The 27,500-nt window shown below is 40.7% G+C and overlaps 1 protein-coding gene across 1 annotated transcript in view; it reads left to right on the top strand.

The window, feature by feature from the left end:
- LOC308079979 (thyrotropin-releasing hormone-degrading ectoenzyme-like) overlaps positions 1-27,500 on the top strand; it is a 206,088-nt gene that overhangs the window by 100,223 nt on the left and 78,365 nt on the right. The window contains exons 7-10 of the mRNA XM_080421657.1: positions 526-639; positions 11,971-12,108; positions 16,733-16,798; positions 27,336-27,401. Of these exons, the coding sequence (XP_080277783.1) occupies positions 526-639; positions 11,971-12,108; positions 16,733-16,798; positions 27,336-27,401 (384 nt within the window). The remainder of the gene's footprint in view (positions 1-525; positions 640-11,970; positions 12,109-16,732; positions 16,799-27,335; positions 27,402-27,500) is intronic.

Consider the following 27,500-nt stretch of genomic DNA (forward strand, 5'->3'; position numbering starts at 1 on the left):
CTGTTGAGTCAGGCATTATAGCCATGTCTTTTTGTGGTGCTTTTTTTGGTCTGCCAGCTTCCCCCGAGGGAGTGTGAAGCTTGAATGTGTGCCCAGAGGCAAGCACTGTGTGTGTGTGTGTGTGTGTGTGTGTGTGTGTGTGTGTGTGTGTGTGTGTGTGTGTGTGTGTGTGTGTGTGTGTGTGTGTGTGTGTGTGTGTGTGTGTGTGTGTGTGTGTGTGTGTGTGAGAGAGAGACAGAGACAGAGACAGAGACAGAGAGAGAGTGTCTGTGCGTGCGTGCGAGTGAGAGTAAAAGAGAGGGTGGGAGAAAAAAAGAGAGAGAGAGTGTGGGTGTTTTTTTGCATCTGTGCTCAAGGTTAGTTGCTAAGGTAACTACAGTAGCTGTGTCCCATTCACCTATATGATGTACACACATGCTCTCTTTCTCTCTCTCTCTCTCTGCAGTCTAATAGATGTCTCTCTCTCTCTGTGTCTCTCTCTCCAGTCTAATAGATGTCTCTCTCTCTGTCTCTCTCTCTCTCCAGTGGTTTGGTGACCTGGTGACTCCAGTGTGGTGGGAAGACGTGTGGTTAAAGGAAGGCTTCGCGCATTTCTTCGAGTACGTGGGAACGGACTTCCTGTTCCCTAAATGGAACATGGTGAGTGAACTTGATAGGATTATTGATTAGCCCCGCCCACCGGCCCCACATGACATTACTATCACATATGATCCATGTCCTCTGTAGCCAGTGGTGTAAAGTAACTAAGTACATTTACTCAAGTACCGTACGTAAGTACAATTTTGAGGTATGTGTACTTTACTTGAGTGTTAACAATTTCCAATAATTTTACTTCTACTCCACTACATCTCAGAGAAAAATATTGTACTTTTACTCCACTACAATTATTGAAAACTTTAGTTACTAGTTACTTTGCAGATATAGATTATTTTATTTTATACCTAGGCTATTTGAAAATAGCCGATCTACAAGCTCACAACGCGTCGCATCCATCCATATTGTGGGGGGAACAGTACACTAGCCAAAGGTATTGGCATTCCTAAGCCAATCATTTGATGACCGTCGGAAAGACGCTAATGCTAATGCCGGTCATCAAATGATTGAATTAGGAATTCGACACAAACAGAAGAATCTCCGTGAATTCAAGGCTTCATGGGGTGTGTAATTGATAGAAAATAAGTAAGTGTTTGGGTGAGCTACTCCTTTAAGGCTATTGCGATTAATCAGCCAAACTGCGCTCACACTTGCGGAAAACGGCAAACTTAACAGGGACATAATAATTATGTTCACTTGTTCAGCGATCAGCTCTAAATGCGTCAACTGAAAAGAATAATAAAAGTCGGTTAGAATTTGCCTCATGTCTATAAGCCCAGCCATGCATCCTTACTTTAAAAAAATATATTGTTTGCAGACTTCTTCTTTTCTTTTCTTATATATGTTTTGACAAACGTTGGGCACACATGAGCAAGGTTTCTGACACGTAAGAGTGCCTCGGAGCAGGTGTGAGTTTTCGTGTACCCAACGAACAAATTCAGGTAATTCAGAGTGATCAGACTGCACTCGTAGAAACACTTGCATATCGTCGCTGTCGGGTGCATTACTATAAAAAAAAAAGGAGCAAATAAAATTGCAAAAATAGCTGTTCTACAATCTCACAACATGTTGCCATTTTCACTACTTTTGCGCAGCACTCTTGTATGATAATAAATAAATGTAGGTAAACAAATACATAAAACAAAACATAAAAAGTGTCAATATGCGCTTTAGTATAACATCTGAGTGTACACACGCTTCGTGAAGGAGGCCCATTGTGATTTGGTCTACAGTTGTCGATTATGCGTCTTCATATTCTCTGATTGTTTACCTGGACGCTCGTAATGTCCTCATAATTTATTCAGTCTACATTAATGGCCTTGGCCGAGCGAGGCTATTCATTTATTGTTTGTCCAACAATGATTGTTTTTTTTTATTGTATGCCATTCTTATTGCACCTGTAAAAAATAGATTTTTACTAGGCTTATGATGAGCTGAATTCATAATGACTTTGTGCAGTAAAATTTAATTTAGGAAATAACTGTTGGGTTATTAGATCCTTTCAGTTTGCATGCATATGGAAGATGGATGGATGGATGGATGGATGGATGGAGTAGCAGAGCGAATGGAGAGTGAAAATCAGTGGTGTAAAGTACATTTACTCAAGTACTGTACAATTTTGAGGTACTTTTACTTTAGTGGAGTATTTCCAATTGTCTATATTGCTTCTACTCCATTACATCTCAGAGGCAAATATTGTACTTTTACTCCACTACAATTATTTGAAAACTTTAGTTACTAGTTACTTTGCAGATTATAAAACATACATTAACCACTTTAGCCTTATTTTACATCTAGGCTATTTGAAAATAGCCGATCTACAAGCTCACAACGCGTTGCATCGCGACGCGTTGTGAGCTTGTAGATATGCTATTTTCAAACATTCTAGCACTTTTACTTTTGGTACTGTAAGTACATTTTGATACCAATACTTTTGTACTTTTACTCAAGTAAATTTTGAATTCCAGACTTTTCTTTGTAACAGAGTACTTCTACATTGTAGAATTGATACTTTTACGTAAAACATTTGAGTTATTTTTCCACCACCTGGTGAAAATAGATAAATCGGTTATGAAAGGGCATTAGGCATGCCAGTATTCCTCATTTTTAAACGTGTGTTTTTTAGAATGAATGTTCGGGAAAATAAAAATAACCCTTGTATGTGAGTTTTGCTGAGAAGCTGTTAATGAGTTATATCTATGCCTTCACATGTTCTGTGTCTTAACGAGGTCTGTGTCTTAACGAGGTCTGTGTCTTTAAACGAGCTTTACGTCTTAACGAGCTGTTTGTTTAAATGGGGCAGCAGTGCAAGTCTACATGCCGTAATACTAAAAGGATTATGTTGAATACTAGTACAAGTTCTACTTCTGTACAACTGTTAAATACTACCATTTGACCATAGCTCCTGGATCAACACACTCTCACTCCCCAAAATGTATATTGTGACTTCTTGGGGCGAACGTGACTGGAATGCAGCGTTGATTTCGTCGACTAAACTATGACGAAACATTTCCATTTGATGTCAAATTGAATGGACAATAAAGCTTTCTTTATCTTTATCTTTCATAGATGGATAGATATACAGAGCGAGGGATAATAATAGTAGTAATAATAATAATCTTTATTTGTATAGCACCTTTCAAAAACAAGTTTACAAAGTGCTTCACAACACAAACCACAATAGACAGTGTGGGAAAAGCAAAACTAAAAACTAAAAAACAAGACACAGACAATGAAATAGAGGCCATACAATGGAGTACTCAGATGAGTACAGTGCTCTAGTTAAAAGCCATTTTTAAAAAGTGGGTCTTTAGACAAGTTTTAAAAATGGCCAGTGAGGTAGCTTGTCTACTTCCAGAGGAAGATTGTTCCATAAAAGTGGAGCCCTAACGGCAAATGCTCCCCTTCTGTAACCAGGCTTGATGTTTGGACCTCATGCAACAGCTGTTCCGACGACCTAAGGTTGCGGAAGGGATGTACTGTAGGGGACACAAGGTCTGAAATATACAGTAGGCAGGTGCAAGGCTGTTTCGTGATTTAAAAACAAACAATAATATTTTAAAATCAATTCTTAAAACCACAGGTAGCCACTGTAGTAAGGCCGAAACAGGGGTGATAATGATCACATTTTCTGGTTCTAGTAAGAACCCTGTAGCTGCAGTATTTTGGACAAGTTGAAGGCGGTTGATAGCTTTTTGAGGGAGTCCGGAAAAAAATATAATAGTCCAGGTGATTAGTGGCAAAAGCATGAATAAGAGTTTGTGCACCAGAAAATTAAATGAATGACCTGATTTTAGAAATGCTCCTTAGTTGGAAGATGGCAGATTTTGTGATATTGGAGAAATGTTTATTAAAATTCATGTTCGAGTACAAAATTACACCAAGGTTTTTGGCCTTGGGCTTCTAGCAGAAGGGATACACTGTCTCTGTGTCTTTTTGGTCCAAACACAATCACCTCAGTTTTGTCTTTGTATAACATCAAGAAGTTGTTAGACATCCGAGATTGAATAGCAGTGAGACAGTCCATCAGTGGGGTGAGTGAGGTGAGTGCGGATGAGTCTAATGGGCCTATGGAAAGATAGATTTGAATGTCATCGGCATAGAAATGGAAAGAGATAATTTGACCTAATGGGAGCATACACTGTAGATGCAGAACAGTAGAGGACCAACGATCGAACCTTGCGGGATGCCACAGGTTATGTCCGCAGGGCTGGAGGACACATTTCCAACAGCAGCAGTAAATGTTTTGTCACTTAGATAGGACCTGAACCAATCAAGTGCTGGCCCAGTCACACCCACCCAATTTTCCAGCCGGTCAATTAAAATGTTTTGGTCGATTGTGTGATGCAGCCGAGAGATCCAACAACACCAACACAGTACACAAGCCGGCATCCGAATTCGTCCTAAAATCATTTATAACCCTAAGAAGTGCACTTACTATGTTTCTGTACTATGCTGTGCTCTAAACCCAGACTGATACCTTTCAAAAAGTGAGTGCTCATTTATAAAAGTTAAAAGTTGTTAATAAACCCTTTTTTCAAGGGCTTTTGAGAAATGGTAGTTTTGATATTGGTCTAAAGTTATTGAGGTTAGCCTATTGGTATCAAGTTTTTTTTTTTTTTTTCAGAAGAGACTGAACAACCACAGGAATGACACCAGAGGATAGTGACTTGTTGAAAATTGCAAAAATGTCTAGGGACAGAAAAGAAGAGGAGGGTTTCATATTGGAAATTATACGCATTAACTCTGGTTGGGAGACTGGATGAAAATAATTCAAATTTTGAAGCACCTCCCTATGTGGAAGAGTGCACTGGGAAGGCACAATTTGGACAGACAGACAGACAGACAGACAGACAGACAGACAGACAGACAGACAGACAGACAGACAGACAGACAGACAGACAGACAGACAGACAGACAGAAGAGAGTGATTATACAGTATGTACTGTGTGATTAAAATGAGAGTTGGTCATTTACATAAACAATAACCCACTCTGTCAATCATCCCCCTCGCCAAGATGTTGCCATAGTAACCAGGCCTTCGACACACACGATACACACACACACAGACACACACACACACACACACACACGCACACGCACACGCACACGCACACGCACACGCGCACACGCACACACACACACACACACACACACACACACACACACACACACACACACACACACACTGTGTGTCTATTGATACTGGTGTATGAAATATGAATAATTCATATTCATCAGTACTTTTCTAAATACATCCTGTAGAGAGAATGAAAGCAGGGCGAGAGAGAAAGAACTGTGAAGAGATAGAATGTAATGAGAGAGAGAGAGAGAGAGAGACAGACAGACTGACTGACTGACTGACTGACTGACTGACTGACTGACTGACTGACTGACTGACTGACTGACAGAGAGAGAGAGAGAGAGAGAGAGAGAGAGAGAGAGAGAGACACTGACACAGAGAGAGACAGACAGACAGACACTGTGTGTGTGTGTGTGTGTGTGTGTGTGTGTGTGTGTGTGTGTGTGTGTGTGTGTGTGTGTGTGTGTGTGTGTGTGTGTGTGTGTGTGTGTGTGTGTGTGTGTGTGTGTGTGTGTGTGTTCTGTGCATGCGTTACTAAACTGTTGATTCTGCTGATATGAAACCAGACACGTGTGTTGAACCAGGAATTAGACTCATCCTTCATCACTCTGCAGGGAGATTAATGTCTGTCAGTAATCAGTCGCATCCCTGTTTACTGTGGGATCTGGCCAATTAGAAGACAGCCTTCACTTCCTCTGTCAACACAGGAAGTCTGTGCAAATTGGCACAGACTTCACGCCACTTTCATACGTGTTAGGGGGTCACCCCGCTGTCGGTGGAAACCTTGTATGTCCAAAACTGTGACTTTTTCGCAGATTTACTATTTTCACAGAACTTTTGTGACACTCGTATAGCGAAACACTCACCCACGGCTTCATTACATTGCGGCAAGACTACTGCAACAACAAAGCCCTCAATAAACTCTGATATGTTCAAAACTCAGCTGCCCGCCTGCTCACCCGTACCCGCCCCAGAGACCATTATCACACCAGTCCTCCACGACCTCCACTGGCTGCCTGTCAAAAAACAGAACCCTGTCCGTCCGTCTGTGTGTGCGTGTCCGCTCGTCTGTGGACGTTCGATTGACGTGAAACTGTGCACACACTCTCTCTGGATGCCAGAGAGTGCCCCAAATGCCCCAAATGGCCTCTGCCCCAAATGTTTCACATGGGCCTGTTATAGCGTCACCAGGAGGCCGATTTTTGCAAAACATATTTTTTATATATTACTCCTACAGATTTTGTCACGCAAATCTGTACACAGTATCTCTATAGCAATTCAATGTCCATCCTGTTTGGCTAAGATTGGCTTCCAAAGTTTGCAGGAGTGCTCCGTTTTGAACAAAATGCCTCAAATCATGAACACAGCGTGCAATTGCCGTGAAACTTTGCACGCACATTGCCACTAGGCCAAGGAAGAAATGACATCTGTTCTGTTAATATCACGTCCGATTATCCACGGTGTGGGGCTTGTAGATCAGCTATTTGGCTAATAGAACGGATGGATGCTGGGGTTCAAGTGGTTATAAATAAAAAAGCAATACAGCGACCTTGCAGTGACGCTGGTAATGGAAAGCTGGTGTGAGGTCTCTTTCTATCTGTGATGGATGTTTTATCTTCAAATGTGTATGGATTATTGTAGATTTGTGGTAGGACAAATACATTGAACACCTTGAATTTGATCTTGTTTTCGTTTAAAATAAACTTCAAACAGTTCCACACAGATCGGTACCAATTTGTCCGTCTTTGTAATGCAGCGTATCAGTGTCATGATGTCTCTGATGTGTGTGAGAGAGAGAGAGAGAGATAGGGAGAGAGGGAGAGGGAGAGGGGGAGAGAGATATTTGTTTTTCTTGTCTTTTCTTTATACTGGCCAGAATGTCCAGAAGGAATAATATTTTCCAGTTTTTGTCATAAATAAGTGGCAATTACCGGCCTAACATGACCTGTGACTGACGTGACTGGGGGTCTCTCCAACACCTTCAAATTTGCATATGCAAATGTTGACACAGGCTATCTCCTACTGACAGTTTACATATACACTATGCTACAGTGTGTGTCTGGAGACTCAATTACCTTCACAAAACGTAGGCTATAGTACAAAATTAATGAATAACATTTAAAAATACATATCGTTGCTGTCGTGCAGAAACCTTGTATCTCCATATTTGATTTTTTTATGGTTTTTGTTTGCATACATTTATGTCCTACTTCGTCATACTACAATGTCACACTAATATATCACCCTCCAAAAAAAAAATGGCAGGATCTGCCATTTTTGCTATTTTGGAATTTGAATCCTAAAAAGTTACAGTTTTGGACATAGGAGGTTTCCACCCGACAGCAACCATATGTGGTTTACAAAAAAAGATAATTGGTACCTTTTGTGTTCACAATGGCAGATACAAAGCTCTACCGTTCATTTTCAATGGAAGCCAGAGACATGAAGCTAAAGCGGCGTTTTGTAGCTGCTACAAAATCTACAAAGCTACAATCCAAGTTGTGCTGGCTTCAACTGCCGCTACAAAGCTACAAAACCACCAAGTGTTGTTTCATCATTTCCACTCACCTTCTCTCTTCGCAGAATTTCTGCTTGTAATTGAGGGAAAACAAATGATTTCTGTCAGCCAGTTCCGTGCTCTTTTTTAACCCCAGGCTTTATACAGTATTTTCCTTTATATTTGTCTCGCTCATCGGTCACAAACTTGACGAGTGTGAACACAGCATAAGAAAATACAGAGCATTCTCTATAAGGAGGGTTCCCAGACCTTTTTTCAGGCCACAACCCCCAAAACTAATCATATTTTAACTGGGGACCCCCGGCCCGACCTTGACAAGCACTACATACTGTACTTAGTTTGACTCTGTTCCACAGATGAATATTGTGAAAATAGCCGAACTACAAGCCTCGCACTGCGAGGTACAGATCGGCTATTTTCACAATGTTTGCCTTTGTCTTATGTAATATTTGACAATTTGGCCAATTTGGTATTAAAAAGGTCTTAAAAGTAATTAAATTGTCTCTTCAGAAATGTGCAGATACCCTGTATACACACACTTATACTGTATGTTGGTTTGTTTATTGTCGAGTGAGAAAACAATGTTGCACATTAAAGCTAATCATCTTAGGGACCGCCCAAAATAAATTTGCATCTATCTTATCTATTTTGGTCACCATTTTTGTTTCTCCTTGGTACTGGCTTGCAGACAATGCTTGACAACTACGTTAGTGCTGCCCTGTGGCACTTTTTCTTTTCTCCAAAAAGTTTAAAAGCTTAAAAAGTAACACAAATACACAAATACATTTGCATTTACCCACTTAAACCCTCCCAACATGTCAGAACGCAACTAGAATTAGAGATAGCCTACTCTTGATACAGTATGTGCAGAAGGTCTGCCAGGTAATATATAGTCCATGTTGATCCTCTTTAGAAAGATTATGTTCTGTTGAACCTTTTTTTCTTTGGTGTGTGAGAGAGCTCAGAAAGGTCTTTAGACGGTTCAACAGTAAAAAATGGGAAAGTGCTGACTGTCTGTCTCTGTGTTCCATGAATAAAACCCACAGCAAGCTGAAAGCTCAGCACTTTGTTCCATGAAACTCCAAAATCATTGCTTTTGTTTTCATGTGGTTCACATCAAGGTTATTACTATTTAGTTATTTTTTCTCACACGGCTGCGCTAATTTGGCACCGTCCACCCTGTGACATAATTTCCATATAATGTAAGCAGTGGTATAAAGTAAACGTTTACTCAAGTACTGTAATGGACAATTTTGAGGTGTTTGTACTTTACTGGAGTATTTCCAATTTCCAATACTTCTACTTCTACAGTACTACATGTCAGAGGCAAATATTGTACTTTTACTCCACGACAATTATTTGAAAATAGTTAGGCTACTAGTTACTTTGTAGATTTTGACTATTTTTTACTATTACAAAACATACATTAACCACTTCAGCTAAGCTCACGGTGCGTCGCGATGCGACGCATTGTGAGCTTGTAGAGCTGCTATTTTCTAAAGATTTTTAGACATTTTATACATTTGAAAACTTGTGAAATGGATTCTGCATAATGAGTACTTTCTACTTGTGGTACTTTAAAGTTGTACAATGCAGAATCCCAAATAACGATTTTTAGCAACCTCTGCTGGTCACTACCGTCACTGCATACAATTTCCGTAATCCTCGATTACCCAGAATTCCATTCGTTTTCACCGGAAGCCGGAAGCGTTTCAAAAAGCGATCTTTTAATTGTTTTATACTATCTACGGATCGTTTCTCTTAGCCAGTGGAGCATTAGTTACCATGAGCTGTGCTTTCTTTTTCTGTTCTTTTTTGATCTTCTAATCCTCTTAACATCAGCGTGAGGTTCCTTTTTGCTATTACCGCGGTAGTTCCTGGCCAAACAGGAAACCGTTGCGGTAGTTCCTGGGGACGTCGGCCACGACGTCATGACGTTGGCCAGGAACGTCATTTTCCCGGGAAAGTCCCCCCCTTCACCGTTCAATAGAAAATATATAAATAAAAGGCTTCCGGGGGTGAAATTCATGGAGTGGGTGTTGTGAAACTTTTGCCACTGACAAAAGATATACAATTTAACTTTAGTTTTGTTGAAAACGTTACCTAGTATTACTTTAAGTACGTTTTGATACCAATACTTTTGTACTTTTACTCAAGTACATTTTGAATTCCGAACTTTTACTTGAGTACTTTTTTCCACCACTGTTCAATAGTAGACCAGTGGTTCTCAAACCTTTTCATAGGACCCCCACATTAACATTGATTTAGCCGCGGACCCCCATATCAAAGTATTTTGTGCCAGGGACCCCCACACAAGATTTATGTTGTTAAAATGTTACAATGTTCACACGTTGTTGTTGTTGTTGAAAATAGCCGATCTACAAGCTCACAATACGTCACAAGGGTTAAAGTCGTTAAACTGATTTTGATGCTATATAGTAACTCAATTTGCTGCGGACCCCCTGGAACCCCCTCAAGGAACCCTGGGGGTCCCCGGACCACACCTTGCGAACCACTGTAGTAGAGAACACGCCTTCAAACAATGAAATCCAATACAGTTGTTTATTTATTGACAGATAAGACAAAATAATTAAATAAACAAAGTTCACCACAGTCATATGAGCGGTATAAATGGTTCACGACTCTGAGAGTGTACAATCTCAGTTAAATTAACACTGAGCTGAGGATTTTAATTTACAGCGTCATGACACCTTTTTTGGGGATGTTTTAGAAGTTACATAATGTGTGTCATCATGGCTCTGCTTAGTGCTTAGTGTACAAGGCAAAAACACACACATCATCTAAAGCTGTGTTCACACTGGACGCAAAAATATCTTTCCAGTCACTTGGATCGCGCCATCTGTTTGTCGCTGGGACAAAAGTGTTAGAATCAGATGTGTGTGTGTGTGTGTGTGTGTGTGTGTGTGTGTGTGTGTGTGTGTGTGTGTGTGTGTGTGTGTGTGTGTGTGTGTGTGTGTGTGTGTGTGTGTGTGTGTGTGTGTGTGTGTGTGTGTGTGTGTGTGTGTGTGTGTAATTGTCATCAAAGCTAAATTAGCAGTTGCAGTTAAGTCAGTGTTCTCATGTAATGCAGTAGTAGTGTAAGTGTCTGTCAGTCAGCAATTGTGTGATTGATCAAATTCAATTAGGAGAGAGAGAGAGAGAGAGAGAGAGAGAGAGAGAGAGAGAGAGAGAGAGAGAGAGAGAGAGAGAGAGAGAGAGAGAGAGAGAGAGAGAGAGAGAGGCCCCTTACCCTACTTGACAAATACGATTGAAATGTAGGTATAGGCTTAGGCTATAATCCTTTTTCTTTCTCTATACATAGTTGCGCGGGTTGTCGCGCACCGAAAATAGCGCTGAAGCGCGACGCGTTGTGAGCTCGTACATCGGCTATTTCCGGTGCGTGACGGCACACTCCATTAAGTGTAATCAAGCTTCGGAGATGCGACGTACGTCATGGATTTCTACACCGAGGGCGTTCTTTCTTAACGCTGCATTCAAGTTCAGGAGAGTAAAAAAAAGTCAATTCTTTTGAATGCTGCCTTCGGGTACAGCCATGGAAAGGAGGACATTTGCGTTTCTTGCACCATAGTAAATGCTGCATTCATGGTCTGGAGAGGGTACTTTTTGAAGATGGGTAAAAGGGCAGAGGCTTGAACCTCATTTCATGTCTGTGCGTGTGTGTGTACCTTAGAATATAGCTAAAACCTGTTTATGCCTGATTAAATTATGTTTTTGTAGAAATCTGACGTTGACGACGATCTTGGAAACTTGGACAACCTTTTTTATATTAGTTGATATTAATAGTAAATTCTTACACCTATTATCAATACACATGGCTAGTTTTTTTAATGCTTTTAACAACAACAAAAAATAAAAAAATTAGTTTTAAGTCGTGAATCCTTGTCTTAAACATTGCGTGCTTTGTACATGTCATGTACCAGACGTAGCAGTTCTAAAAGCTCACAACACGTCACACTGCAACACGTTGTGAGATTGTAGATCTGCTATTTTTGGCTTCAGGGTTAGGGTTAAAGGGTTTAAATGACATTCATAAATTCAATCCTAAATTTTTTCTCACAATTATTGTAATACAAACATATGTGTTCTCCTGGCTATCCTCACTAGTTCAGTGAAACCAACCGGAAGTTCTACATTATTTCTAGAGGTTGAGGGTTCCATTCCCTGTATGGAACATGTTTCAGCGCAATAATCAAATCAATATCAAGCATAACTGTAGGGTTTCATTTTTAAAACCATGTCAACATTGTCGTTTCAGGAGAAACAACGCTTTCTAACGGACGTTCTCCACGAGGTGATGCTATTGGACGGTCTAAGCACCTCCCACCCCATCTCCCAGGAAGTAGATCAGGCTGCTGACATCGACCGAGTGTTTGACTGGATCGCATACAAGAAGGTACACACGTACGCACATACATGCACTCATGACAATTACACCACTAGTGGAGCCCAGGGGCCTCTAGTAAAGGGGCAGTAATGGTACTGCAACATATCCAAAGTACATGGTAGTTTTCAATAATCTGTAGAGGCTTGGGTAAATAGCCTCTCTCTAATAAATACAATAAATATTTTATCATGATTAATTAGATGTTAATACGACATGCATTTTTGTCACTTCAAGGGGTGCTCAACTACAAACAAACCGTAGTCTTTGAACTGTGGTGCACTGATTCCTAGCAATACTGACATGAAAAACCGACCGCACTCACAACCTTCGTCAGCGTGTGGTGAAGGCCAATAGGCCGAAACACGTTCGTTTCTCTGACTGCTGATTTTGCATATTGAATGCTTTTAACGACTTCCAGTTGGGAGTGTGGTTGGTTTTTGATGTCAATATGACGTGTATGTAATTACAAGTACTGTTGAGCAAGGAACATGTACGGATGTATGTGCATTTTTGTATGAATACGTTAGTGCAGCTAGCTGTTCTCAACCTATGGGGACATTGGCAACTGAAAAAATAAAAATGTGTCCTTCCCTTTCCTTTAAGTCTGTTTTATTTTTTAAAGCATAGCCTTTGAATGCATCATATGCATCCATCTATACATGTGTACAGAAACACGCCTTTAGATAACACACAAAATCTGCAGGAATCACAGCAATGTAAATACATTCATAATAAATATTCCTATTCAAGGCTACCAATGATATACTTTGCATTTTAAAATATGCACTATTTTACTTTAAATCAAGAGTGGGGCCGCCTGCATCAATGGATAAAACTTTGTTGCTTAGTGCAGGTGAAATTAATAAGTCTAATGTACTATTATCTGTGCTAGGTGTTTGCTGCTTGAATTCTGCAATCTCTGCTCTTGGCTGCGACCTAAAAAAAAGTTTAATCAAATTAAATTAAAAAACACCTTTGGAGCTTTATCCAGCGTGCTGACTCTTTTCTATTGCAATGTGTGCTTCTGCCATGCAGCACCAAGCCAGTGAGTACCTTCTGCTTGCTAACCGTTTAAACCTTCTAGACCATTGGTTCTAAACAGTCCGGGGACAGTCTCTAAACAGTCCGGGGACCCCCACGGGTCCCCAGCAAAATGTGTATAGCATCAGAATCATTTTAACCACTTTAACCTTTTATACTTTGGCTATTCAAAAATAACAGATATACAAGCTCATAGTGTGGCACCGAGTGCCGCGCTATGAGCTTGTAGAGCTGCTATTTTTGAAAAATCGTGTAAATGTGTGCAAACCTTTGAATATATATTTTTTTAAAGCGAACATTTGGGTAACTCAAATATTTGCTTCTGGGGGGGGGGGGGGTCTCTGGAACAAAATATTTTGAGATGGGGGTCCGCGGCAAAACACATTGTGGGGGTCCTTGACATGCAAAAGTTTGACAACCACTCTTCTAGACTTGAGTTAACTATAATAACTACACCAAACCTACCAAATCTACACCAAATCTCTTTGATTTTGTAGATCAGCTATTTTTGGCAAACGCTCCCCCCAGAATACAGTAGGCATGATGGGGTTGGTTAAACCGTGGATGTAGTGGCTTCATTCACAAATTTTACGCAAGTATTAAATAGGGCGTTTGTTTATGAAAAAAAGACACACAAAAAGATACTGTATGACTATAGGATGGTTTCTGTCCGACAGTGACAATATGTTCCTACCGTTCTCCTTTACAAAGTGATCTCGACTCTGAATTTGTGCTTCCTTTCATGAACAATTTGGCCAGGAATTACACATTTTATTTAGTGACCAGTTGGTTTTCTGTGTTCTGTTTTGTAATAGCATGCAGATTGTTGCTGTCAGCCATGCTTACTCTAGGCTACTAATTATAGGGCTGTTGAAATACATTTTGTGCATTTTAGGCTGAGGCTGACAATTAGCCAAAAATTATACTTCAGCAGACGATATAAAAGGTTCTTCTTACTCATCCCGGAGGGGATATTACTTGCAGCGAGATTTCCATTCTCATTAAAATATCTTCATTTGCGGTGGTGGAAAGTGACTAAGCAGAGCTTACATTTACTCAGTTACTCTTCTTAACCCTTTTAGGGCGGGAACACTTATTTGTAACTATACCTTTCAAGATGGGAACCCCTTTTGGGGTTGTTGTTGCTATGTACAGTATATAGCAACATAAAGTTTTTTTTATTTTTTGAATAAATATTTGAAGTTTTTCAGAAAACTTAGGTCAGGATTTAAAAAGGCATTATTAGAATCGGCCTCAGGTCTAAATGGGTTAACCACTTAAACCCCAGCATCCATATTCTTTGGGGATTGAGAACATTCGCTAAAAAATATTAGATCTAAAAGCTCACAACAGATTTGGTGTAGAGGGGGGAAAAGTATACAGAGACAACTCAGGTCTGTTTACTACTTTAAGTGGTTAAGTGCAATTGTGAGGTGTTTTACTTTACTTGAGTACTATGACAATGTTTCGTTATGTTTCCACTACATCCCAAACATACAACCAATTAAGGCCTATTGTGTGACTTTTCTATTCAAAATTTGCATCTTGCGGCATAGCAGGGAATGCTTTCTCTATGGTGGGTGGAGAAAAAAGATGTTTCCACAGATATATTTTATATAAATGGTGGCACGCCATTAAAAAATCTATAAAAATGCGCACATAGACATCAAAAGGGGCTTCAGCCCCTGCCCTTTTACGTATCTGTAAAAAAGCGCCCTCTCCAGACCATGAATGCTAAGCATTATTTACTACTAGAAGCCTGGCCCGCACATCGGAGACAGAGACAGAAGAGCGTGTAGACGTTCCTTGCAACACCGGTGCTTGTTTCTCGCACATGATTTGGCAACGCGCAACACGAAAGCGAAACCTAACTGCAGCATGCAAACCGAAAGCGAAACCTAACTGCATCATGCAAACCAAAAGCGAAACCTAACATGCAACTGACAAACGGACAAACTGACAATTTCCCAGTTACAGCAAGTTTGCCGATTGTAATATAGATGGTGAAAGAAATGAAAATGCCCCCTTTCCATGCCGAAGGCAAGCCCTCAAATCACAACAAAACCCACCCACGCAAATGTCCAGGCGAGCGGTCGCTCTTAACTCATTAAAACCGGGAACGCATCAGAGTCATTTTTAAAATTTCTTTGGCTATTCAAAAATAGCAGTGCGGCACAGAGTGCACAAATCTTTGAATATAAGTATTTTTAAAGCAAACATGTGTAACTCAAATCTTTGCTTTCGGGGGGGGGGGGTCCCCCTGAAACAGCATATTTTGAGATGGGGGGTGGGGTCCGCGGCCAAATACATATCATTTTGGGTGGTCCTTGACATGAAAAAGGTCTTAATGGGTTAATTTGCGACAGGTGTGTGGGAAAACAAAGTAAAGTTCATTTCAATCTCATTTGTCAAGCAGGGCATGCAGTGGTGAGATGAAATTGAGTGAGAAAAGGAGCTTGGTTGACTGAATAATGATATCACAACAGAGTTATTGCAAATTAAACTTTTATTCAGTTTGTGGAGTTCTTGTTTTTGTGACAAGTCTCATTCTAATGTTGTTTTACAATGAGATACTCCTCTAAATGTGGCTAGAAATTGCCGCCGACCGAAGTGCCCTTTTACAAATTGCAGCCCCTGCTCCTCTAACATTCTCTGCACGTCCCTGATACACTCCCATTGCACACCATTCACCTACTAGGCGTATATGCTTGCTTACATATGTTAGCAAAGATATTTTCCCAATTATAATACTCATCAGTAAATTACATGTTTTACTCATAGAAACAAAGTACACATTTTGTTCACTAGAGTCAGTGTAGCAGATGTGAGCCATCCTGCCTTTAGAAGTAAAGTGGGAAAGGGTTCATTTACTTACATAGGAGCCACACAGTGGAACGATCTCGAAACCAGTGTCAAACTGACAACCAATCTGAGGTCTTTTAAGCAGAAGACAAAAACATGCCTATTAGAAAAGGGTCATTAGTCTAGGGTAAGATAGGGAGTACTTGTTTGTGTGGGTGTACTGTGTATGTTAATGTCATGTGCTTTGTATTGTATATGTTAATGTCATGTGCTTTGTATTGTATATGTTAATGTCATGTGCTTTGTATTGTAATGTAAGCTATTTTTTATTATTGACTGTTACATGTGAGAGGACCTCAATGGAAATAAGTCTCAGGACTTTCTTGTGAAATCCTCAAACTGCTGTAACCATGTGGTTTTTGCTTTTCAAAATAAATCAAATCAAATAAAAAAATATTAGCAATTATATTAGTTTTATAACTAATAGTTTACCCCGTTTAGACCTGAGGCCGATTCTAAAAATACAGTCTAAATCCTGACCTTTTGTGAAAAACTTAATTAATAATAATTGATATAATAAGGTTAATAATAATAATAATAATAACAATGTTGCTATATCCTTTAGCAACAACTAATATGTCACAGAGCTTCCCGGCTTGAAAGGTACAACAACGTATAGGTGTTCTAGGTCTAAATGAGATAACTAATGCGTATTATAATTGGGAATATATCTTCGATAAGTATAAATGTGGCAGTAAGTATCAATGTGTGCTATTTGTATGTCCTATAGGGGGCAGCACTGATCAGGATGCTGGCTAGCGTCATGGGCCAGAAACTCTTCCAGAAAGGACTGAATGTGAGTGTATCTCGTTTTTTGTCTCTTTGTCCAATTTGTCTCTCTCTTTCAGTTTCTCGTGTCCCTCTCACCCCATTATTGTCCCTTTCTCTCTCTCTCTCTCTCTCCCATCCTACTCTCATCATCTCCCTCTTTCTCACTCCTTCGCTCTCTCTCTCATATTCTTTCTTTTCTACCGAGCTGAATCTTGCTGACCGCGGCGCTGCTGCGTACGTGGTTTTGCTGAGTCGCGGTAGTGATGTGGATCAGCAGGACTGATGGTGACTCAGCACAACCGGCAAACCCTTAACCCATTCAACCCGGGAACGCATCTGTGTCATTTTTAGATTTCTTTGGCTCTTAAAAAAATAGCATATATACAAGCTCATAGCGCGGCACCGAGTGCCGAGCTATGAGCTTGTAGATCAGCAATTTTTTTTAATCGTGAACATTTTTGCAAATCCTTGAATAATATATATTTTTAAAGCGAACATTTTTTACTCAAATCTTTGCTTCTGGGGATTCTACAAATGTCTTCTAAATCTTTTTTTTTAAACATGTTGCTGCATGTTGTGTTTCTCAAACTTTTTTCATGTCAAGGATCCCCAAAATGTATTTGGCCGTGGACCCCCATCTCAAAATATTTTATTCCAGGGACCCCCAGAAGCAAAGATTTGAGTTACAAATGTTCGCTTGAAAAAGATATATATACTGTATATGTATTCAAATGTTCACGTTTTTCAAAAATAGCAGATCTACAAGCTCATACACTGTAGTGCGGCACTCAGTGCCGCGCTATGAGCTTGTATATAGATGCTATTTTTGAATTGCCAAATAAATCTAAAGTGACACAGATGCTTTCCCAGATTGAATGGGTTAAAGCCACTTTGAGAAAATATCGAAAACATGGGACGAATCCAGTTCAAACATTTACATTCCAGTTCAATACGGCATAATTACTCACTGTAGCAGGACTTTTATTACATTCTCTCTCTCTCTCTCTCTCTCTCTCTCTCTCTCTCTCTCTCTCTCTCTCTCTCTCTCTCTCTCTCCCTCCCTCCTCTGTATCTCTCCATCCAGTTATCTCTCTAACATTTAATAATTCTCACCTCATGGTTTCATTTCATTCTGGATTCAAAGTCCTTCATAGCATACTTTATAAAGTCCTGTTTAGCTATTCCACACTCAATGGCAGGCATTTCTAGGTTAGTGAGCCTCTCCATTGTGGAGTGCAGTAATGTTTAGCTGTAACTCTGCACTGAATGGAGAAAAAAATGTTGGTCATTACATTTTTATTTGGGGCTGAAGCCGTTGCCAGCTATGTCTTTTATGTAACGGTTCTGGCATAGCAAAGGAAAATCCCTCCAGCTTTAGTGCTTTAAATGGTGTGCAGTGTTACGCCACATGTTGTTACCCATCAGATTGTGTGACCTACACTGGCCTTTCGCAGTGCACTTTTGTCAAATGACTCGTACTATTTTCAGGAGAAGGTTTATTTGAATAAATCAACAATAATGAAATTGTTCATTTGTGTTCTTCAGTATGAGAGACGATCTCTTTCCTGTCTGTGGGCCGGTCAGCCAAGGACAAAAAAATCACAGCCCTCTCCCAGCCAATAGACAGTCTGGCCCACCGGGAATTGTCCCGCTGACCAATCCATACCTAATTCAAACCATAGACTGTAAAAAAGAATGGACAAAGTGATGCCATTGGTTTTTACAGATGCCTTCTAAATCCTGACCTAAGTTTTCTGAAAAACAAGGTGTCTGTCCACTGAGTGTTACAAATGGATGAATTAACAACAATGATTTTACTGTGCACAACAAATGTTCTCTCTCTCTCTCTCTCTCTCTCTCTCTCTCTCTCTCTCTCTCTCTCTCTCTCTCTCTCTCTCTCTCTCTCTCTCTCTCTCTCTCTCTCTCTCTCTCTTGCACGCACATCTCCCATGCACACACAATCAATCACACATGCTAATCTACATGAAAATATGTAATTTCTCACCAACTATAATGAATGCATACGTTCAATCACACACATGTCCCATGTCCTATTCTGCACAATTCTGCATAACATAAGACCGAAAGATATTTGATCTTTTTCTAGTCACTTGAATCGCTTCACTTTGGTCGCTGGGTGTTGCGATGGGACAAAAGTGTTGCCTCTTTATGCTGTCAACCACAGCACATACTACGGAAACGCAAATTCTAATAACCATGTTTTAATCTAGCAGTTGTATGTGTGAAAATAAGAAAGATTGAGCAATCTATTTCATGATAAAATAAATCGATCTCATCATCGTTTACAATCAAGCTGTCATAAACCAAGCTGTCATGGTAAATGTACTCACATTTCTTACTTAAATAAAAGTATCAATACTGCAATGTAGAAATACTCTGTTACAAGTAAAAGTCCAGAATAAAAAAAATACTTGCAAAAAGTATTGGCATCAAAGTATACTCAAAGTCCCGAAAGTAAAAGTACTCATTAGGCAGAATGTCCAGTTTCACAGGTTTCAAATGTATAAAATGTATACAAATATTTTGAAAATAGCAGATCTACAAGCTCACAACACGTCACTTGTGGGCTTGTAGATCGGCTATTTTCAAATAGCCAAAGTTTAAATGGGGCTGAAGTGGTTAATGTATGTTTTATAATAATAATCCAAATCCACAAAGTAACTATAGTTAATTATTTGAAAACTAAAGTTTTCAAATAATTGTATTGGAGTAAAAGTACAATATTTGCCTCTGAAATGTAGTGGAGTAGAAGTAAAAGTACTGGAAATTGGAAAATACCCCAGTAAAGTAAAAAGGAATACCTTAAAATTGTACTGAAGTACAGTACTTGAGTAAATGTACTTAGTTACTTACCACTGTCAAAACACAGCCCGAGGTGGACGTGTGTTTTTCCTTCTTCCCAGCCGGCCGATACAGCCTGCTGCCTGAGGACCGTTGAGCAGGACCTCCCGCTCTGCCAGATGTCACCTCAGGACCCGGGAGTAAATAGAACGCAGTGTGTTGACTCACACACCAATTCAGAGGCTTGTTTTGTTTGCAGACACATACAGTACAACAGATATAGAATGTACATAGGAACCCCCTCCAGCGTTAATACACAGTGTTAATTTAACGGTTCTATTTTTTACCCTTTCTGGGTTACAAGAACACCCAAGGTGGCTCATATATATTGAACGTAATTCCTACTATATTGATCAGAGCTTGTCATAACTCTCTCTCTCTATGGGTGCTGGTTTTGCGGTTACAAATCTAAGATGGTGGATTTGAATTCGCTGAAATAGTGGCTTCAAAATGGGTCTGTAGAAACCAAGGGGTGACATCACCGTTCCTGTGTCCATATTTCTTTACAGTCTATGGAACACAACTTACGAGGGAGAGAGAGGGAGAGAGAGAGAGAGAGAGAGAGAGAGAGAGAGAGAGAGAGAGAGAGAGAGAGAGAGAGAGAGAGAGAGAGAGAGAGAGAGAGAGAGAGAGGGGGGGGCTGTTGATATGCAGAGTTCTTGAAGACGCGTGGGAGAATGGAGGACAGAAACGTGATGTTGGGAACAGAGAAGAAATCACGCTTCCATCTGACAACTTGACCTCAATTAACCTATTCTCTGTGTGTGTGTGTGTGTGTGTGTGTGTGTGTGTGTGTGTGTGTGTGTGTGTGTGTGTGTGTGTGTGTGTGTGTGTGTGTGTGTGTGTGTGTGTGTGTGTGTGTGTGTGTGTGTGTGTGTGTGTGTGTGTGTGCGCGCGTGTATGCGTGTGTGTTCGTGCGTGGGTTTGTGTATGGACAGAGTGAGAGCTATCAGCTAAGACTCTTGCAAGAGATAGAGAGAATGGAATGTCAAGCACCGTTATAGAGGAGAGGAGACGGAAAGGGGGAATGGGATAGGAGAAAGGATTAGAGGAGAGGAGTGAAGATAATGACAGAAGAGTGGATAATAGATGGAGAGGTGGAGAGAAGAGGAGGATGAGGAGAGGGGGAGAGAGAGAGGAGAGGTCACATGACTAACCCATTGAGTGAAATAAAACGCAGCTATCTTCTGTTATCTTGTTCTCTCTGGTGTGTGTGTGTGTGTGTGTGTGTGTGTGTGTGTGTGTGTGTGTGTGTGTGTGTGTGTGTGTGTGTGTGTGTGTGTGTGTGTGTGTGTGTGTGTGTGTGTGTGTGTGTGTGTAAACAGGTCATGACATCGGTGGGCTATTATCTGACAATAACAGATGTTTATCTCCTCTCTCTCTCTCTCTCTCTCTCTTCCATTTCTCTCCTCTTCTCTTCTCTTCTCTTCTCTTCTCTTCTCTTCTCTTCTCTTCTCTTCTCTTCTCTTCTCTTCTCTTCTCTTCTCTTCTCTTCTCTTCTCTTCTCTTCTCTTCTCTCCTCTTCTCTCCTCTAATCTTCTCTACATTCTCTCTCTCTCTCTCTCGTCTAAATTCAATGTTTTATTTTTATAATATTATCTTAATGCAGAAGCGTTGAATTGATTGATTGATTGAAATTTGTATTAGGCAAAAATAATGTAAAACAACACAGTTACATTTATAATACTTTTGTCTAAAAGGTCCGACCAAAAAAGTCCTTGCGGACTTGTTTCCGTTGGGGTCGTTGGTATTAATTTCATAGACATATTGTAGCAACCAAACAGTTCAAATATCAACATAAAAATGCAGACAAAAAATACCACTATGTACAAAAAAAAAAAGCATGAAAAAAAATATTTAAAAAAAGGGGAGGGGGGTCGTCTGTCTACCGGGAAACTGGTACTACCTCCTCTTTTGGCCTCCAGAAAGATTAGTTTTTAGGGCTGTTTTAAATGAGCCCAGCGAACTGCATTTTTTGAGGGATGGGGTTAGACTATTCCAGACCTTGGTGGCCATGCTGTAGAAGGAGAATTTGCCCATGTTTGTTTTATGGGTGGGTGGTACCAGATTGTTGTTTACGCTCCCTCTAGTTTCGTGACTGTGGGTGAGAGGTGGGTCATGGGCCCCAGTCCGAGAAGTAGTCGAATCAGTTTGTTTTGGGAGGTTTGAAGCTTAGTCTTCAGTGACACTGAGGTGTTGGAGTACCAAGAGGAGCAAGCATAGTCAAAAAGGGGCTGAATCAGGGCCCCTGAGAGGGTCCTGAGGGTTGACAAAAGAGGAAACTCTGCCCATAAATCTGGTTCTCTGGTTTACTCTTTTGACCACCTTTGTTGCCATGCTTTCACCTGTCAGGTATTTGTCAAGAATACATCCCAAATAGGTAATCTCTTCTTTGCTAGAGATGATTGTGTCATCGACTTTGACCTTGAAGTCATTTACCTTCATCTTATTGAGGGAATGTTTGGTCCCAAAGAGAATGGATTCAGTTTTCCCAAGGTGTAGTGACAGTTTGTTATCGGTAAGCCAGGTACGGATTTTGGAGAGTTCAGAGCTGAGAGCTTCCTCAACTTGCAACTTGTCCTCACCCGAGATCAGGAGTGCCGAGTCATCAGCAAACAGGAACAGTTTCCAGTTACAGGCAGCATTCATGTCGTTAATGAATAGAAGGAACAGTAACAGCCCTAGAATGCTGCCTTGAGGAACCCCGCAGCTCACTGGGAGGGATGAGGACATGGTTCCGTTGATGTCAACCACTTGCTCTCTACCCTCCAAGTAAGATCTCATCCAATTTAGTGATGTGCAATCAAAACCAATCGCCCTCAGCTTATCAAGTAGAATTGAGTGGTTTACAGTGTCAAACGCCTTTTGGAGGTCCAGCATGACCATGCCGCAGTATTTGCCCGAGTCTACCTCTCGTTTGATGTAGTCGGTCAAATACAGTAGGCATGTGTCAGTGGAGTGGGATGTTCTGAAGCCCGATTGGAATTCAAACAACAGTTTACGCTCGCCAAGGTAGCTGTTGATTTGTTCTTGGATTAATCGCTCTATGACCTTTGAGATGGAACAAAGGATGGAAACAGGCCTATAGTTGCCAGGATCTCATTTGCATCTTTTTTTATATAGAGGGATTACTCTTGCCAACTTGAATTCTTGTGGGACGTGACACTGACTGATGGATAAGTTTGTAATGTGGGCTAGTATGGGAGCAATAGAGACCGCTGCATCTCTGAGGAATCTGGTGGGGATGTTGTCAAGGCCGGTGGCCTTGTTTGGCTGTAGGGCGAGGAGTTTGTTTTGCACGAAGAATGAGATGACAAGAATACAATATAATATATTGTAATGAATTACATTTATAAACCACTCAAACACTTTGTTGATCGGGGTCCTTCACAGGTCTATACTAGGCAACCCCCTTTTTCCCTACACCAAATCTCTTGGTTGAAAATAGCACATAGCGTGTCACATCGTGACACGTTGTTAACTAGGCTATTCTAGCAGAATGTTTGCCTATTATGGCGAAAACAGAAAAGATACTAGTAGGCCTATAGAACTCCGGGGGACGCTCAACCAACTTTGGGGTTTAAGTGGTTAAGGAATAAATACTCTCTCTCTTTCGAGATGCTAGTTATACTATGCAGGTATTGTTTACTTTAACTCTTTACTGCCAGAGTTATAGTGTAATAGTGTCACGCCACTGCCAGCGGAAACAAACATTTTGACCAACCGTTAAAATGTTTTGAATATTTTCTGTGATCGCCTTCCGTGATCGCCTCATTACACGCAGGGGTCTCGTAGAATAGGTGGGAAAAAAATAGCTGGTCACGGTAATCCATTGCGTAGTTGTGGCCAGTTGAATGTGTGTTGTTTTTTCCAAAAAGATAAAGTCATTTTCCCACAACAAATAAACAGGAAGTAAATGGGTCCGTCGTCATCTGGCAGTGAAAGCATCATTCATAGGGTAGCGAACAACGCCATCTGGTGGAAAACCACTGAAAACACTTCTGCTTTTGTCCATGAAAGAAGGACTTGTTTAGCTCGTTCCCAGCTTTTTCCTCAGCTCCGGGGAGAAAAGCCTGGTCACAACCTCTTACGACCCCCTGTCTAGGGTAGAGAAGGCAACAGCTCTTTAAAAAATGAACTGCTTTCTTTTTTTTGCTTCGTTTCTTGAGCAGAGACTTTTTGTCTTTTTTTCAAGTGCAAAAATGACTTCAGGGTGCCGGTTTACAATTTAGTAAAAAGGCCTAACTAATAAAGAAAATTACCCCTAACCTAAATCCCTAACCAAAAGAAAAGATGCAGTTTCTAAACTTACTTACCTAACTAAATAAAAACAGAAACAAACTAGGAATTGGGTAAACCAAACAATCATACCAAACACCCCTACATAGTGATTCATCAAGTATTAAAGAATGAATCCAAAAATGTAAACACAACTGAAGGAGTCAAAGTTAACAAGTGGCAAAACTAAAAAACTAAACAAAAGGTTACAAAAGGCTGGAGGGCTTGAGTCTCTGATGCTGTTAAGCTGCCAGTCTCCACTGCTGCTACAGGGCAGAGTGAGGCTTTATAGGTGAGGACTGCAGGTCACAGACAACCATGGCTAGGGCGTGGACATGGGTGACGAATGAGAGCAGGGGACAGGGCCAGAGGCTGGACCTGTCAATCTCTAGCACAGCCTGTGTACAATCAGCCACTTCACACTCAATTCAATTTCAATTCAATTGTGTTAAAGTGTCAAATCACAACAAGTTGTCTCAAGACACTTTACATGTAGAAGAGACCCGACAGTCCCACCCTGAGCAAGCAATTTTGCGACAGTGACAACTGTTTGCGACACTCACACCAGCAATCAGCACCACACCCAGTCTCACAGCATTCACACCACTCTCCACCTTATAAGGAACACAGAAAAGCAACAATAAAACACAAGCCACAAATAATACCACAATATTCCAAAGCATCATAGGCCAAAATTATACCAAAATAAACCAAATACAAATATATAATAATTAATACAAATACGGCTGGCCGTAACACGACCTAATGCACAGAGAGTATCTTTAGGGTGGGACTTCCGTCATATGTACTTCCCCTGGAACTGCCTTTTTCGACCAATCACAACACGCGTTTCATGCACGGATAATGTAAACAGTCGGTACTTCCGCCAAATTCCAATACTTCCATTTCAACCCGATCTCACACAACTTAGTATACATTGCACTGAGGTGTCATTCCGTGCATAGACAACTGGAAAACCAGTATAGCCGCCTCGCATCTCCCCCATTGTGACTAAACCATTTCGGAGGCGCGCAGTCTCAAGGGAACTGGAGCCACGTGAGGGGCCACCGAGTGAGCTAAAGCGAACGAGTTGCCGTCCCGAACGTTGCGACGTTCCTTTGAGCCTACTCAGCGCCGTTTGAGTTATGTACCGATAGGCACAGAATCGTACATTTTGTTGTGGGGACTGCTCTGCTTCCGGGTTACGCATCTGGTTACGCCCACGGTGGGACTCGCCGTACATATGCACAGATTTTCAGGTTTTCTTGGCGACTATGCACGGAATGAGGTGCACTGGGTCCGTGCAATGTATACTACATTCTGTGAGATCAGGCTGTCCATTTAGACTCAACAGGCCAGGTCTGGCTCAGCGTGGGGATAGTTTGGTGTCTGGGACATTGTATTTTTTTTGTCCTACTTTACCAAGAGTCAGACAAACTTTTTGGATGCATTCTTTATGTGTCTGTGTGCAGTTTGAAAGTTTGAACGGTGAGCTTAGCTCCTTTCCTGCATGTCTATGGGATCAAGTAGCTGCTCCTCTCAAAAGTAGGTTAATAGAGGCTCTGCAAAGCAGTGTTTAATACTTTGTACTGTGGAGCTGAGAGTTGCCAGTATTTTTAACAGACATTTTCACAAGTACATACAAAAATCCTCACAATTACTGTAGTATGGAACAGTTTACAACTTTTCCCTAAATGCACATATTCTTATTCATACGCCATAGCTGAATATATTTGCTATTAGCTAAATTAACCCCTTAAACCCTCTATTCTTAGTAAAATGGACCTGAGTTACAACTGTACCTGCATCTTATTGTCTACACCTCTCTCTCTTCGCCAAAAAAAGCTGATCTACATGCTCACAATGCGTCATGTTGCGAAGCATTATAAGCTTGTAGATCGGCTATTTTGGTGAATTGTTACCCCCAAAATAGGCATGCTGGGGTTCAAGTGGTTAACAACTTGATACCATTATAGTGTTGTTATACATGACCGGACATTCAGGAATTGAGCGAAACTCTCCCTCCATTCGTTTGATACAATTCCCCCAAATAACAAAACTACTGTATGTCTTTAAATGCAAATATCTCCTCTCCTCTCTGTCTGTCAGAGGCACGTAGAGAAGTGCTGTCAGGGACACAAAGACCAAATCTCTCCAGAACACCATCGGACATTTACATAAACCCAGGGATTATCTGTGTGTGTGTGTGTGTGTGTGTGTGTGTGTGTGTGTGTGTGTGTGTGTGTGTGTGTGTGTGTGTGTGTGTGTGTGTGTGTGTGTGTGTGTGTGTGTGTGTGTGTGTGTGTGTGTGTGTGTGTGTGTGTGTGTGTGTGTGTGTGTGTGTGTGTGTGCGTGCGTGCGTGCGATACTGTAAGTGTGTGATTGAGCGTATGCATTCATTATAGTTGGTGAGAAACTACATTTTCACATACTGTACATAACGTTTGTGAGTGCGTGGGAGGTGTATGCGTGTGTCCATGCAAACAGGCGAACGTGCGTGTGTGGGAGGTGTGTATAGTCACAAGTAGAGTACTGTAATACAAACGTGTGTGTGTGTGTGTGTGTGTGTTAATCCTTTGAAAAGCCTTCAAAGTTTCATCTGCAGCATTTATTCAAATGAACGTGAACCATGAAACAAAGAGAGCTCCCTATGTTTACACGTGCACACACACACACACACACACACACACACACACACACACACACACACACACACACACACACACTCTGTTCTCCCTTTCTTACTTGTGCACATCGATCCATGCACAGGCATGTGCGTGCTTACACCCACATGCACGCAGAAACCTCAAATCTCCATATTTCAACTTTTTGTTTTTTCATAAATTAATGCCCTACCTCATCATACAAGAGTGTCGCACAAAAGTAGTGAAAAAAACAGAAAGAGCAAGCTCACAATGTTGAGCTATTCACTATTTTAAATCGTTTTTTTTAATTACGATAAAAAATAAACGTTTTTGGACTGCAATGGTTTACACCCCGACAAAAAAACATTTAAAATCTCAATAATGTGGTCAAACATTTCAGCGTTGCTTCAGTGACCTTACATTCATGGTTTACTTTGTAAAGGAGCCCAGACAAACACAAAAGAAAGAATGCAACACCTTTTCTTCACGCAATGTGACCTGAGATTGAATTCAATAGTCTGTGAATCGCTGCATTTCAGGGTCAGACCGTTTTTACAGTGGTTTTAAATTGAACACATTCTATTAGCTTTATTTTCTAAACCAACCGGTGGGTCAATCTAATTAACCAATATCTCTGCTTTCGTATGAAATGAAAAAACTAACTAAAATGCTTTTTTAAAGACTTTCTAAAAATTGGCCACTTATTGTGGGAACAAAACATCTTTTGTTACAGTTGATTATTGTTTTACTTTACGTTTTTTTGTGTGGTATTTTTAGGATTATCTGACGACTCACATGTTCAGCAACGCCGCAAGACAGGACCTCTGGAACAAATTGTCTCAGGTACTGCCGGTCTGTGTGCCTGTCTGTCTGTGTGCCTGTCTGTCTGTGTGCCTGTCTGTCTGTCTGTCTGTCTGTCTGTCTGTCTGTCTGTCTGTCTGT

The sequence above is a fragment of the Gymnoscopelus braueri genome (genome assembly GCF_963280865.1).
Source record: "Gymnoscopelus braueri genome assembly, chromosome: 23".
Taxonomy (NCBI): Eukaryota; Metazoa; Chordata; class Actinopteri; order Myctophiformes; family Myctophidae; genus Gymnoscopelus; species Gymnoscopelus braueri.